At 47.1% G+C, this 15,000-nt stretch overlaps 1 protein-coding gene across 1 annotated transcript in view; it reads right to left on the reverse strand.

Annotated features, from left to right (window-relative positions):
- The window catches only part of rapgef4b (Rap guanine nucleotide exchange factor 4b), a 25,816-nt gene that overhangs the window by 9,966 nt on the left and 850 nt on the right, over positions 1–15,000 (reverse strand). Inside the window, exons 2-5 of the mRNA XM_030344240.1 lie at positions 13,773–13,915; positions 13,446–13,534; positions 12,342–12,488; positions 368–440 (exon numbers count right to left, since the gene is read on the reverse strand). Coding sequence (XP_030200100.1) covers positions 368–440; positions 12,342–12,488; positions 13,446–13,534; positions 13,773–13,915 — 452 coding nt within the window. The remainder of the gene's footprint in view (positions 1–367; positions 441–12,341; positions 12,489–13,445; positions 13,535–13,772; positions 13,916–15,000) is intronic.

The raw sequence follows: 15,000 nt of genomic DNA on the forward strand, positions 1-15,000 counted from the left end.
TTTTCTACAAAACAGGGCAATCGAAGGACACATTAGGACACTGGCACTAAATGTACACACGTATTGTATGTTGTGCGTCCTTGCACTTAATAGTGGTACTTAGCATCGTGTAGTGTCTTATCCTAGCTATCTTTGTTGCATACAGAGAATGGGTTAACCTAACATTATAAGTGCTTGGCACTTGGACCTATGAACATCCTTACTGTACCGACAGCGATATATTATTTCTCCTCCTTCTGACAAATGTACTTTTGCGACTGTAAGTCGCTTTGGAAAGAAGCGTTTGCCGAATGCCCCAAATGTAAATGTTAATGTACATAAAACGAATGAAGTGCGTTGGTCGGTTCTGAATCCGCAGCAGACTTACGGTCGTTACTGCGGCTGTTTTCCATGACACCGTAAGGCGGGGGCAGCAGGCCGGCCATGTACTGGTGATAATTCTGTGAAGACAGGAAACACCACAGTCAACATCACCGTCAAAAACAATGATCACATTTCTTCCGTCCTGCACTGTCTTTCGTCTCGTAAGACAAAAATACTACGTCGGGCGACATCATCGGCGTGGAAGTGAAAGTTACGATGACAAACGAATGACCCGTGTGCGTGTGTGAGTGTGAGTGTGAGTGTGAGTGTGAGTGTGTGTGTGTGTGTGTGTGTGCGCGCACATGCAGTATACGAGCCATGTTTTGCACGGTCTGTGTGCTTCAGAGTAAGAGCGTGCACGTAGTCGTCGGGCTGCCAGGGCTGCAGTCACGGGCAGATTAATCAGGGCATAACAGGGGCTGTAAGGAACCCTCACAGCCACTGGGCCCTGCGCGTTATGTAATACGCATTTCCCTCTGCCCATTTGTTCGTATAAATGTCACGTCTTTCTCTTTGTGACAGCCCAGAAGCGATCATATCAGAGACGGGTCAAATGCAGTTTTTTCAGCAAACAATAGTATAATTAAGTAGCTCTAGGCTTTGTATATTCCATGCAGCTGTCTAACTTCACCCTATTAAAGTATAACAATATAAGAACTTGAAGTGATATGACTACAGTGTAACAGTAACGTCTGTGTTATCGAATGCATTCGATGGATGTAAGGAAGCTGGGGTCAACCAGTCTGCGGGTTACATGTAGAGGTAAAGAGTACAGTGTGAGCTCTCTGAACGAGCTCTGATAGAATAGCTTACTGTGGTCCGCTTGGCAGCAGAGCCCTCAACAAGGTCGCCAGAGACCCGCTGAAAGGCAGGAATCGGGAGTCATCTGATACATTATGACAAAGTGCTCTCAGAGGTCGTGCTTGAATTAAATTCTAACCTCCGAGGTCGCTTAACCGCATTAAGAACATCAGAATCCCCTCTCCTCCCCTCTCTCCCCTCTCTCCCCTCCGACAGAAGCCATTTAAAAATCCCATAATGACCTCATTAAAAAGAAAAAATGCTTTCTCACTAATCTTCATGAAGAGCTGTGAAATCGACTTGGGAATATCCGAACCGTGCAGCGATAAACATCACCATTCCAGATTCCCAATGGCCTTCATCAGCCTAGACGCAAAATTCTATTAACATCATTTAGCAGACACTTTTATCCAAAGAGAAATACAGTGAAATACGTAATTCTCACACATCTCAATAACGAGCAGGTGTGTGTGTGTGTCGGGGGGGGGGAGGGGGTAAGGTTAGGGAGCATTTTGCTCAAGGACCCCCTAGAGGAAGCCTGCGGGCACCGGGCTTCGAACCAAGAACCTTTCGGCTCCGACGCGACCGCTTCTTTCAGCGGACTTAAGAAGCACCCGATGACGTTAGCGGGACAGAAGGGGAAGCTAATGGAGCGACACCTCGCGTGGCCAGAGAACCACTTTGAGCTGGCGGTGGGGGACAGTACTGGGTCCACTGGGAGCAGGAGAGGGAGGAGTTGCATGCTGGCTGGAGTGGGTGGAGGCGGCAGCAGCCAGGGTGGGGATGTTTTTTCAAGATTGGATTAGTGGGGGATTAAGAGTATTGTAGGGTGCGTAAAACCACTCAGTGTTTATTTTGCCAGCGATGACGTCGCAGCCCGCGCTGCACTCGCTGTGACTCCTGCTTGGGACGAGGGAATGCAACGGAAAACAATCGCTCACGGCAACAGAAAAACGACTGGCGAAGCATGTTAGAGTTAGGTGGCGTCGCTTCGCAAGAATAGAGCGGGAAGCTTCCCACCAATGAAAATGGGAAGCAAGTTTAACATTTGACTGACTTTGTTTTTTATTTTGTCTTGCATTGCAGGCATCACTATGTGTAACATATCTTAATTTCCCCTTAGTACCAATAATTCAGAAGGACTATAAATCAAAGTAAAAGTAATGTCCATCAGCCTGATAAAATAGTACATTTGTATTGTATTGTTTCCGATGCGGAGCGGGATGTAGTTCATCTCCTTCAGGAATCCATAAAGATGATGTATCTTAATATGAGTTTATCCCCCTTCCTTCCTGCCTCCCGGCAACAAGAATGGACTTCATTTGGACAATGCGTTACGTCACGGCTACGCCGACGGCAACATAAACATTAAGACTTTTGGTAGACAGTTACATAACATTAGTATTCCACCAGGACCCTGACCTTCTACATAAAACACAACAACTACAATAAAACATAAACCGTTTAAATGCTGTTCCTTTTTATCATTTAGCCGTCAGAGACAGAGTGCCAAGAAGGAATTTGGCCTGACTACAGCAGCGTATTATGTGCTCAATGGTAGTTTATGGAATTATAATTGTAATAATAGATCTATGATGATCACAGCCTGCTCTCCACACAGGGGGCAAGGCATGACACGGTTTTAATGGGATTGTAAAGCACCGCGACACTATGCATCAGTCCAAGAAACCGTCAGAACTTTCAAGGAACTGCTGCAGCCAACGTGCGTAAATACTGTTTAAAGACCTTGTTCAAATCGATGGTAAATCAAATCATGATGGAGCTAGGAATGGGATGCAAACTATTTTAAAACATACTTTAACGCGAATCCTCAACATTCTTTCCAAATACATTTGTAATTCAGATCCATAAAAGTTACTTTGTAGATCAAGTATTTCCTTGCATTACATCAAGGCATAACTATGGATGAACAGCATATTAAACAGGAAAAGTCGAAACATATATTTAAGTTTAAGTAATACATTAGCAATTTAAGTAATGTTATTTTTTAAATCAAGTACACAGAAATATATGGACACATGAGCATTCAACGAGGGAAGCCATCCTAATTAAAGATAAGACAGACACACCTTTTTTAACAGGAAAGCATTCATCATCCATGTAAAAAACGGACTTTAACCATGACTGTGCCCCTGCTTCCCCTGGCTGTGGTTAACACAGCGGACCGAACCGGCTGACAGTTAGCATGCACAACAGAACAACTCCATGCTATATTTACACTAAACCAACTATAACTCACTAACCATAAATAATGAAACAAACTACAACCCGGCGCTGAATCTTCTGGACATGCACCAAACATGCTGCGATACCCCCCCCCCCCCTGGAGTCCAGACCCTGCCCTAACCTCTCCACCCCAGCCCCCTGGACCTACTACTACCTCAGGGTCCCGGACCACACACACACGCGCACACACACACACACACACACACACACACACACACACACACACACACACACACACACACACACACACACACACACACACACACACACACGTCCAGACCTGGTCGCGTGTGCCCTGGTCCCCCCCCCCCCCCCCCCCCCCCCCTCCCTCGGAGCGTTGCTCTGCATGGGTGCACACTTGTGTGCATTGAATTATTCACCCGGATTACGCAACGCGTGCATGTTCTCCGCGCTCTCCGACAGACTCACACGATTGCCGTGTTTTACGGGACGCGTCCGGTGGTCCGAGACGGATACACGCACGGTTTTAAGAAGCGTTTTTTTTAAATTTCAGGCTACATGTTATGGTATGTTATACGTTATTCTTCACTTGTTTCCACAAATTCAAAGCTGAAACTATTTTGTAATCTGGTCGGCATTCCATCCCTGCTGTGAGAAGAAAAAGAAGAAACATTGCAATGTTGACAAGTTTGACCATGCCTGTCTTACCGGGCGCTGCTGTGAGCCGAGGCCCCTCGTCCAGGTGTACCTCCAACCGGTCTGGTTCCCCACACCTCCTCTGCCCAGGGGCTGGCGACCCCCCCAAACCTGGGGGTCTGCCGTACAGTCCTGACCCCTCGGAACACCTGGGGAGTCTAGCGTTCGGTCCTGACCGCCGGGTCCTTGTTGTGTGAGTCTAGCGTTCGGTCCAGACCACCTGGGGTCCAAAATGAAGTCCTGACCTCTCGGTCCACCCGGGGTCTAGCGCGCGGTCCCGACGTCCCGACTAGGTCCAGCTGGGGGTTCGACGTGCGTTCCCGACCCCTAGGTCCTCCTGGGAGTCTAGCATGCGGTCCCGACCACTAGGTCCGACTGGGGGTCTACGGTGCGGCGGGCTGCGCTGTGGCGCCTGGGGGTCTACGGTGCGGCGGGCTGCGCTGTGGCCCCTGCCTCCTTGCTGCTGTCAGGCCAGAGAGAGCAGACTGACACACGGGGCCCGGCAGAGGGCCAGTCCCCGGCTCACTTCCTCCCAGCCATGGTTGCTAGGCGATTACTCCCTCCCACCTCCCACCGCCCTCTCTCCCTCTCTCTCTCTCTCTCTCTCTCTGGCCCTCCCTCTCTATTGCTCTCTCTTTATCTCTCTCTTTACACTCTCTCCCTCTCTTGCTCTCTCTCTCTCTCTCTTCACTCTCTGTCCCTCTCTCTCTGGCTCTCCCTCTCTTCCTCCACACTCTCTAACTCTCTTTGTCTCTCTCTCTCTCTCTCTCTCTATTTCTCCCTTCTTACTCTCTGTCCCGCTCTCCCTAACTCTCTTGCGCTCATTTTCTCTCTTCTCTCACACTATCTATATCTGAACAGTATCTACCAGACTTTGGCACCACTTTTACTCATCCGTTTCCATTTCCTCTTAGTCCAACGCCCCTGTATGTGGTAACGTATGTGACCTGGCGTATGTGATCTGTATGTGATGTGACGTTACATGTGTACAGTATGTGCTGTTGCATGTGATGTGCAGTTACATCTGTATGTGATGTAACGTTACAGATGTATGTGCTGTAGCATGTGGAGTGGCGTTACATTTGTATGTGCTGTTGTATGTGATAACATCACTTACTAACCCTGTAAGTGATGTTGCATTACATACATGATGTGGCATTACATCTGCATGTAACCTCATGTTACATCTGAATGTGATGTCGCATTACACCTGTATGTGAGTTGGCGTGACATCTGTATGTGCTGTTGCATTTGACGTGGCGTTACATATATGATGTGGCGTTAGGTATGTGAGGTCCAGGGCTCCAGCCTCCGTTCACATTAAGCCTCTCCCCTCTGACAAGGCCCTTTTATCTCTGACCTTGTTAGCGATCACCGACTCACAGGACAGCTGCGTTCTAAACTCGTTGGGTCCTTAAAGGGATATGCGGAGATATCTGCCTGTCTTACACCGATTCAGACGTTGGTTGATTCAAAACTCAACATCGTGCATCCCGAAGGGGAGTTCACTGGGTTAGCGTTTGCTTTGAGTTAGCCGTCTCCGTTGACACGCAGGGAAACAGTAGCCTAGCTCTTGTTCATGTGAGGGAAATCCACTTTGACGGTGACATCACCATAACACATTGGCATGGTCCCATTCTTTGGCAGAATTATTTTCTCTGCGATACATTCTCTCATACTTTTTACCTCATATGAATCCGTATTAGGATGCTTTTAAATCTCAGCAATCATTTTTCTTTTCATCCATATACAAATTTAGGAACGACGCATTACAGACGCATTTTTTGTAATTCAGAACTCAAGTAAGGATCCGTACGACTTGGCACAACTAATCCATCGAGTGGATTCTGCGCTCGGTGGGACGCCATGTTGAAAGGCCACGAGGTTCAGTGGAAAACACGGCACTGGGCCAGGGATCGGGGGGGGGAGCAGGTGTGGATCAATGTGGATCTGAATCCGTCGTCCTCCGCCACTCAACAGCACACAGCCCAGCTGCTGGGGAACCCAACAAACGCCCTGATTACCAGAACGCAAAGGGAACTAATGGCACATAGAAACCACAGCTTGTGCTCTGGAGAGGGAAATGCATGTGCTTTAAATATGACCACTCACTCTGTTTCGAGGCATGGATCTTTTTGTAAACGTGCAAAAAAATAAAAATGAAATGACAGTCGTTTGACAAAGACTTCCTTTGCAGAATTGTTTTAGAATGGTCTGCAACTGTAAAAATTGACATCACTTAAAATTGAAATTAAAAATGCATCTTTCACTCATTCGCCGCTTCGTATTACAACTGTCTGTGTATCACCCAGTGTCGCCCATGAGATGAAATGGATGTCTTGTGTATGGAGATATTCTGAGTAACGCCGTGGAAGATATAAGATATCTTGAGACAACATGGTGGCTAATGTACACGCACTGCGTTTGTGTTCTGTACTCAAGGAATATGTTGGCGTGTTCCCATGGAAGCCATCTATCTTGTACTTCACGGATAATGTAATAGATCACATTGAACTCTTTTTCTAAGTGATGTAATTACGACATCATTGATTGAATCACAGCGCAGTCCACTTGACTACAGGGGACCTAACGATGAAACAATGTTCAGCACACTCACTGGCATTAGTTCATGGCATTATGGAGCTCCTAAATGCTAAACGCTGTGCGTACAGGTATTAATAAACTGTTACGGCAATTTGTTCATTGACCAGTTTTTATTTTCCTTTCCTCTTCTGGTTACATTCCAGACCTCTGAGGAATAGATAAGGAAATAAACAGCAGCACTGTTGATGCAAATCTTGCTACACTTCCCATGCATGTGTCTGTTTATGTGTGCATCCACGCGTGTGCATGTATGTGTGTGTGTGTGTGTGTGTGTGTGTGTGTGTGTGTGTGTGTGTGTGTGTGTGTGTGTGTGTGTGTGTGTGTGTGTGTGTGTGTGTGTGTGTGTGTGTGTGTGTGTGTATATCCGCTGTGCACTGGGAAGGAATCTGGCTCGCTTTTGCCTATAGCTCGGAACTATGAAGGACCCCCCCTCCCTAGTTACACACACATACATGCACACACACACACACACACACACACACACACACACACACACACACACACACACACACACACACACACACACACACACACACACACACACACGCTCAGACCCCAGAGGCCACACACTGAGTCTCTGCCACTTCCTGTTCATCAGCTCTCTCTACTGACTGCCCATCAGGGAGCCTGCAGGACCCCCTCGTCCTCCTACACCTCCTCCCCATCCTCCTCCTCATTCACCTCCTCCCCATCCTCCTCCACCTACACCTCCTCCTCATACACCTCCACATACACCTCCTCCTCCTCCTCATACCACACCTCCTCCTCCTCCTCCCACTCCTCCTCCTCATGCACCTCCTCCCACTCCTCCTCCTCCTCCTCCTCCTGCATCTCCTCCTCTCCCCTCACATCACCCCTCCTGATTCACCTCCTCCTCCTCCTCCTCCTCCTCCTCCTCCTCCTCCTCCTCCTCCTCCTCCTCCCACTCCTCCTCCTCCTCCTCCTCTCCTCCTCCTCCTCCTCCTCCCACTCCTCCTCCCACTCCTCCTCCTCCTCTCCTCCTCCTCCCACTCCCCCTCCGCCTGCACCCTGCCTCTGAACAACCTGCTGCAGTAAAGGTGTAATGTTCCCTCACACTTATAGTCACTGTTCTGACGTGACCTTTTAGGGAGGCGTTTGTTTGTGTTTTGGAGTTGTCAGGGGAGACCAATCCGCGATGAGAGACACGAGTGTGGGGGGTTTATTCCCTAAAACAAGAACAAGGTAGACCAAAATGTAAACGGGGAACCCAACATAAAATAAAAGCGTTAAACAACTGAATGTTGTGACGGCTGTCTTAATTAATATAAGTCCTATGTTTTTGATTTAGTTGTAAGTTTGTTTAGAATAGAGAATTACGAAAATACATTATTAATATATATGGCGCAGAGTTATATCAGATACAATATCTTATGCCAAACAAACCACTAGTTCTCAAACTGAAAAGTCAGTGTGTAAGTGTGTATATGTGCTGTGTGTATCTGCCTGTGTGTGTGTGTGTGTGTGTGTGTGTGTGTGTGTGTGTGTGTGTGTGTGTGTGTGTGTGTGTGTGTGTGTGTGTGTGTGTGTGTGTGTGTGTGTGTGTGTGTGTGTGTGTGTGTGTGTGTGTGTGTGCGTGCATGTGTGTGTGATTGTAACAGCTCTCCTCCCCGGGAGTCTCCATCTTAGCCGTGGTCAGACACAGGAAACAAAGATATGATGAGGAGATCTGAGGCTGTGTGTGCGTGTGTGTGTGCATGCGTGTGCGTGTGCGTGTGCTTGTGCGTGTCTGTGTGTGCGTAGACTGGTTATGCAAGCATTCACGGGCCAGAGTCATTTGTGAGCAGTCATGGACAGATAGGAAATGTAAGAGTCTGATAGGTTGGGAATAAAACATAAAATATGTATGTATAGAGAGTCATTAAAATGTCTCTGTATCTATAGAGAGATGTTTTTATGACTTTGGAGTATAGAGATGTTTTAATGGCCTCCCACACATTGTGTCTCCGCGGTAGTGTTGCGCATGCAATCCCTAAGAACACAATGAATGATAAAGTTATGCCTGTTATCTCTGTCTTAAAACCCATAAAAGACAGCGGAAGAATACCATAAAAGATGTTCCACGTATGAAAGTGTGTTTGTGTGCATAACCCATGAAACCGTTCTGAAGTCTTTGAGCTGGAGATTAAAATGTGTGGTGGGAAAAATGAGTGTGAAGTGAATAATTCTCTTGTAATCGTTACAAAGAGATCCAATGCCTTCTGGGTTGTCCAGGCCCGGTGGTCCCAGACAGTCTTCCTCCATGGTAGGAGGACTCTGCTTTCCTCCTGGCCAGGAAATGGAGGTGTAGGAGATGTAGGACTGTGTACCCCACGTTCAGACTGTGTCCAAAGCTCAGCCTCAGCTCTGAACCACAAGTCTAAACCTAGACTCTTAACCCAGAATCTAAACCCAAACTCTAAACCTAGACTCTAAACCCAGACTCTAAACCCAAACTCTAAACCCAGACTCTAAACCCAGACTCTAAACCTAGACTCTTAACCCAGATTTTAAAACCAGACTCCAAACCTTGACTATGACCCCCACGTTACGACCGGTCCTCCAAACAGTCAATACATATTCTGCATATTTTCAGTGTTTTAAATATTTAAATCATGAATCATTAACACAGCTGGTAAGAAGTGTGATGACACATAAATCTCTTCACATAACAACCAACGCCTTCAACATCCAGCCGGTGCCGTCATCATTGCGGCCACAATGTCACAGGAAAGCGTGTAAATCAGTCTGTTTCAATACAGACCGCAGGCGGGATACATTGAGTTTTATGAGCCGAGTATAACAACAGCCGAGCCGGACGCGCTGATTGGTTGACGGACGGACCCGGTCCTCAGAGTATCATTGGTCGAGGCCTTCCTCATAGTCGCGTAAACAACAAAGTCAATGTCGCGGTGTGAATTATAGACGATACGTCCGAAGGAGTTAACGCAGCTCACGGACAGCAAAGAGGAGATGGACGCCAGCCGTTTTGCCTTGGACGCCCTGACTTGTAGCCTATTCATTAATGAAGGACAGCTGTCCAATAGAAACACTAACTGACGAAGAAAGAGGAGAGAGAGAGACCTGTGATCGTTATTCTGCTGCATTCACAACGCTTGGAAGGAATTTACCGCCAGATTCAAGTGAATAAATGTTCTAAGAAAGAAAATATAGAAATAGAAATATCTATATGGTTAATATAACTAAATATGAGTAGCATAGATTGGACTACTGTTCGCAAAAATATATATCAAATAAAATATAATTAAAAATATATATTCATATAATAAAATAGAGTAAATACAACAAGAAACAGAACCCAAAGTAGCCGTAAGAGAAACGTAATGTCAGAGTTATCCTGAGCCCAGATCTGATATAAAGACCGGGCCGGTATTGAGACACAGACACAGGCCAGAGTCTCACACCCTGGGGCTCACCGGAACCAGACCTCCTGAATGATATAGGAGGACGGCCCTGCTCAAAGGCTGCAGCAGTACAACAGCGAGAGTAGCTCTTTAACAGTGTGACCTACAGCTCAAGTCATGGGTTTGTGGCCCGGACGTTGGTTGATGCTGATCTGCATCCGTTAATCGTAAACACTGTAGTAGTGTTAATGTTTTCATATGTACACGGCTCAGGTAAGCACCAAATTTATTACCAGTTTTACATTTTGAGTTTAAAAAAATGACAAGCCCACAATCAGATTAGCTTAGAGATGGTACCTCTGTATTTCCATCTTCAAATTGGTTGTAAAAAAAAACAGTTGAATTTGGAATTTCTAATCAAAATGTTGTTCAAATGTACTTGTATACGCCTTAAATTATTATTATCATCATTAACGTTATCAAGAGTTCCGTCAATAAAAATATGTATTTTGTGACACTGCAGCACCATCTAGTGGAGCATGTCGGCTCATGCTGGCAGGAGCCAGCGAAATGTCATGCAGAAAATAAAAAGTTAACGAAAGAGTTCAGACTTTAAATAAAACAAGGCCCCTTCCGCACAGCCCGGCTTCTTAGTTACATTTAAAACCCATAATCAATAATACAATAAGGTTTAAAGCGTGGACTGACCACAGTGAGACAAACAGCACTCTCAGCATAGCTGAAACCACACGGGTATGAATAATAAAGACCAACAGGACACAGTATTACACACTGTACAATTTACGCATTGCTCTCAGGTTGCTAAGACACTCTAAGTTATATAAATATCTGTATTTCCTCTGCCAATTGTCCATAATTCTATTACCGTGAATGTATAATTATCCACAATGCGTTTAATAATGTATACATTGTGAACTAGGCTATTTGCATGCAAAAAACATTTTGGTAAAGAAAAAGCTAATCATATAGGAAACGTTCAGAGCCTAAACCCATGTTTCAGCTCAAATATGAACGCTATAGTATTCAAAGAAAATGTGCTTTGGTCTGAGAGTTCTAAGAAGGGGGATCTCTTATCGCCATGGTTACAGCCCCAGCCAAATTTGCTCCAATTTGTTTTTAAGCTGTAGCCAAAGTAGTTTTAGCGCAGCATCAGTGTGAGCATCGCCTCATGGGCGTGTCTGTTCTGGCCTGAAGCCAAAAGTGATCAGCCTGTCACTCAGCCCCCCCCCCCCCCCCCCCCCCCCTACAGAGGAACAGCCTGTTGTCACTCACTCCCAACAAAGGAACAGCCTGTCATTCACCCCTCATAAAGGAACAGCCTGTCACTCACCCCAACAAAGGAACAGCCTGTGACTCAGCCCTCATAAAGGAACAGCCTGTCACTCACCCCTCATAAAGGAACAGCCTGTCACTCACCCCTCATAAAGGATCAGCCTGTCACTCACCCTTCATAAAGGAACAGCCTGTCACTCACCCCAACAAAGGAACAGCCTGTCACTCACCCGTCAAAAAGGAACAGCCTGTCACTCACCCCTCATAAAGGAACAGCCTGTCACTCACCCCTCATAAAGGAACAGCCTGTCACTCACCCCTCATAAAGGAACAGCCTGTCACTCACCCCCCATAAAGGAACAGCCTGTCACTCACTCCCAACAAAGGAACAGCCTGTCAATCACCCCTCATAAAGGATCAGCCTGTCACTCAGCCCCAACAAAGAAACAGCCTGTCACTCACCCCTCATAAAGGAACAGCCTGTCACTCACCCCTCATAAAGGAACAGCCTGTGACTCACCCCTCATAAAAGGAACAGCCTGTGACTCACCCCTCATAAAGGAACAGCCTGTCACTCACCCCCAACAAAGGAACAGCCTGTCAATCACCCCCAACAAAGGAACAGCCTGTCACTCACCCCAAACAAAGGATCAGTCTGTCACTCACCCCCAACAAAGGAACAGCCTGTCATTCACCCCTCATAAAGGAACAGCCCGTCACTCACCCCTCATAAAGGAACAGCCTGTCACTCACCCCTCATAAAGGATCAGCCTGTCACTCACCCCCAACAAAGGAACAGCCTGTCATTCACCCCTCATAAAGGAACAGCCCGTCACTCACCCCTCATAAAGGAACAGCCTGTCACTCACCCCTCATGAAGGAACAGCCTGTGACTCACCCCTCATAAAGGAACAGCCTGTCACACACCCCTCACAAAGGAACAGCCTGTCACTCACCCCTCATAAAGGATCAGCCTGTGACTCACCCCTCATAATGGAACAGCCTGTCACTCACCCCCCACAGACACCTGAAGTCCGTCTGTCCGAGGCGCAGCAGCTCGCTGGTCTCCCGGGTGACGATGGTGGCGGGGCGCGGCCGGTCGTCCAGGACCGACTCCCCGAACGCCGTCCCGGCCCCCAGCGTACAGATGGTGACCGCATCCTAGGACAGAGAACCAGGTGAGGGCCGGAACCAGGTGAGGGCCCGGAACCAGGTGAGGGCCACAAACAGGTGAGGGCCGGAACCAGGTGAGGGCCCGGAACCAGGTGAGGGCCCGGAACCAGGTGAGGGCCACAAACAGGTGAGGGCCCGGAACCAGGTGAGGGCCGGAACCAGGTGAGGGCCCGGAACCAGGTGAGGGCCACAAACAGGTGAGGGCCGGAACCAGGTGAGGGCCCGGAACCAGGTGAGGGCCCGGAACCAGGTGAGGGCCGGAACCAGGTGAGGGCCCGAAAACCAGGTGAGGGCCAGAACCAGGTGAGGGGCCACAACCCGGTGAGGGCCACAACCCGGTGAGGGCCAGAACCAGGTGAGGGCCCCTCCCTCCATCTTACAGGACCCAGGGACCCCCAAGAAGGACATGCTGATAAATGGACTGCATTTATAAAGCGCTTCGCTAACCATTGGCCGCTCAAAGCGCTTTACAATTTTGCCTAACATTCACCCACCCATGCACACATTCACACACCGACGGCGGTGGGAAGCATGCAAGGCGAAAGCCAGCGTGTCGGGAGCAGTAAGGGTGAGGTGTTTTTCTTGCTCAGGGACACCTCTCCGGGGAGCCGGGGATCGAACCAGCGACCTTTCCGGTGACCAGCCAACCCGCTCTACCTCCTGAGCCACATGCCGCTCTGGCAACATATTGATGCGGTATGGGAATGCTAACTGTGTGGACGGGATAAACACTCCACAAAGCTCACCGTTATCTTACAGCTCATTTTAAATCTCATATCCAGGGGATTATAAGGGTCTACTGGAGAATCTGACGGCACAGTATCGGCATTTTCTTGGCAAAAGTGTACAGGATGGCTAAAAGATCGATCATATTTATTGATCCGCGGGGGGAAGAGTCGCAGTCGCCCTATCGATTCCCAAACCTCGGGGGAAATTAGGTCCTACCTGGTGATTCGCTGTTTCGGACACCTTAACATCCAGCGAGCCTGACAACACAGCGTACCAACTGGTACCGATGTCTCCCTGGCGATACACTGGGGAAATAACCCATAAACACATAAAAACATCATGTATATGTCAACCTAACGAGGCTTTGATGATTTCGGTTTTTATGATTTACTCACATTTAACGTTTCATTTTTATTTAACTCTTGTTTTGTTACAATGTATTTTTCTTTTTTATAAAAAGACAGAAATAGTTAGATGGAGATAATGTCACCCACTCAAAACCAGCACATACATAACAGCTCAGCTCTACAAGTGAACACCTACACGTGATGCCTCTCTCCAGGTATTCGTAGAAGCCCCGCATACATATCTGCTGCAGCACACTTGGGTGGAACCTCTCAAAGGCCTTGAGGTTCTGCAGCCGAGCCAGGATGACGTCCACATCTTCTCTGGATCGCTCTGTGGGCCTGCAGGGAAGGATGAGAAGATGTTTGGGACGAGGGATTCATGCGAGTAACGGGATTATTATCGTCTGATTGACTCGAAAAAACGAACTAGGCTTATTAATGATACCGTCCAATAATAGATGGCGCTACAGTGAATTCACCTGTAGGCAATTTACATAAATCTGTTATATATGCCATGGCGGACATCGAAAAACATGTGTGAGTCTTCTTTCTTTTAAGAGTCATAATAGGGCCTAAACATCGTATTGGCATTTCGAACTCGTTGGATTATTGTATCGTGAGGTCCCTGTCGATTCCTGTCCCGAGTGAGAGAGGAGGTTAATATTTTTTTTTCTCTCATCACTTTTCAAAGAAAGTCTGTCACACAAACAATTACATAAAATGAACAAATACAAATTTCAGGGAAATATGAAATATACAATCTTGGCATGCCATCGTGTATCACTTGTGCATTTCTGCATTAAAACCTGAATGCATGATAACATTAAATATGAATGCTGCATTTATAATAGTTTGGTCAAAAGGTGCAATTCATCCTCTGCGTCAGTCTCCAGCGCCGGATCAGAGGGTGTAAACACACCTGGCCAGTCCTTTAATGTTTAAAGGTGGTGTACTTTGAACCGGTGAGAGGGCTACTCCTCTTATCTAGACCCTCCCTCCCCTCTCACAAAGACATATAGAGGGCCTGTTAGGCCTTGTTTAAAACACATTAGGACACGTGAGGAGTATTCAACGAATCGACAGTGAGAATTAAAACATTCGTAAATAATGATTATTTAACGGTCACATAAAATATCCCGCTATAAAGCCGTTAGTCTGACTGCCTTTTGATGGGAGGATTGATTTGACAGACAAGCCACAGCCTTCTGGAGAAGTCACTGGATTTACACACTATGCTTCAAAGCAATATGAGAATATTTGGAGAAAATAAAATTAAATAATGAATCCAAGGCTAATAAAACTAGATTTGTCGAATGAATATAACCCAGACTCACTCATCTCTCTCTCTCTCTCTCTCTCTCTCTCTCTCTCTCTCTCTCTCTCTCTCTCTCTCTCTCTCTCTCTCTCTCTCTCTCTCTCTCTCT

The sequence above is a fragment of the Gadus morhua genome, chromosome 20, assembly GCF_902167405.1.
Source record: "Gadus morhua chromosome 20, gadMor3.0, whole genome shotgun sequence".
In the NCBI taxonomy this organism is placed as follows: Eukaryota; Metazoa; Chordata; class Actinopteri; order Gadiformes; family Gadidae; genus Gadus; species Gadus morhua.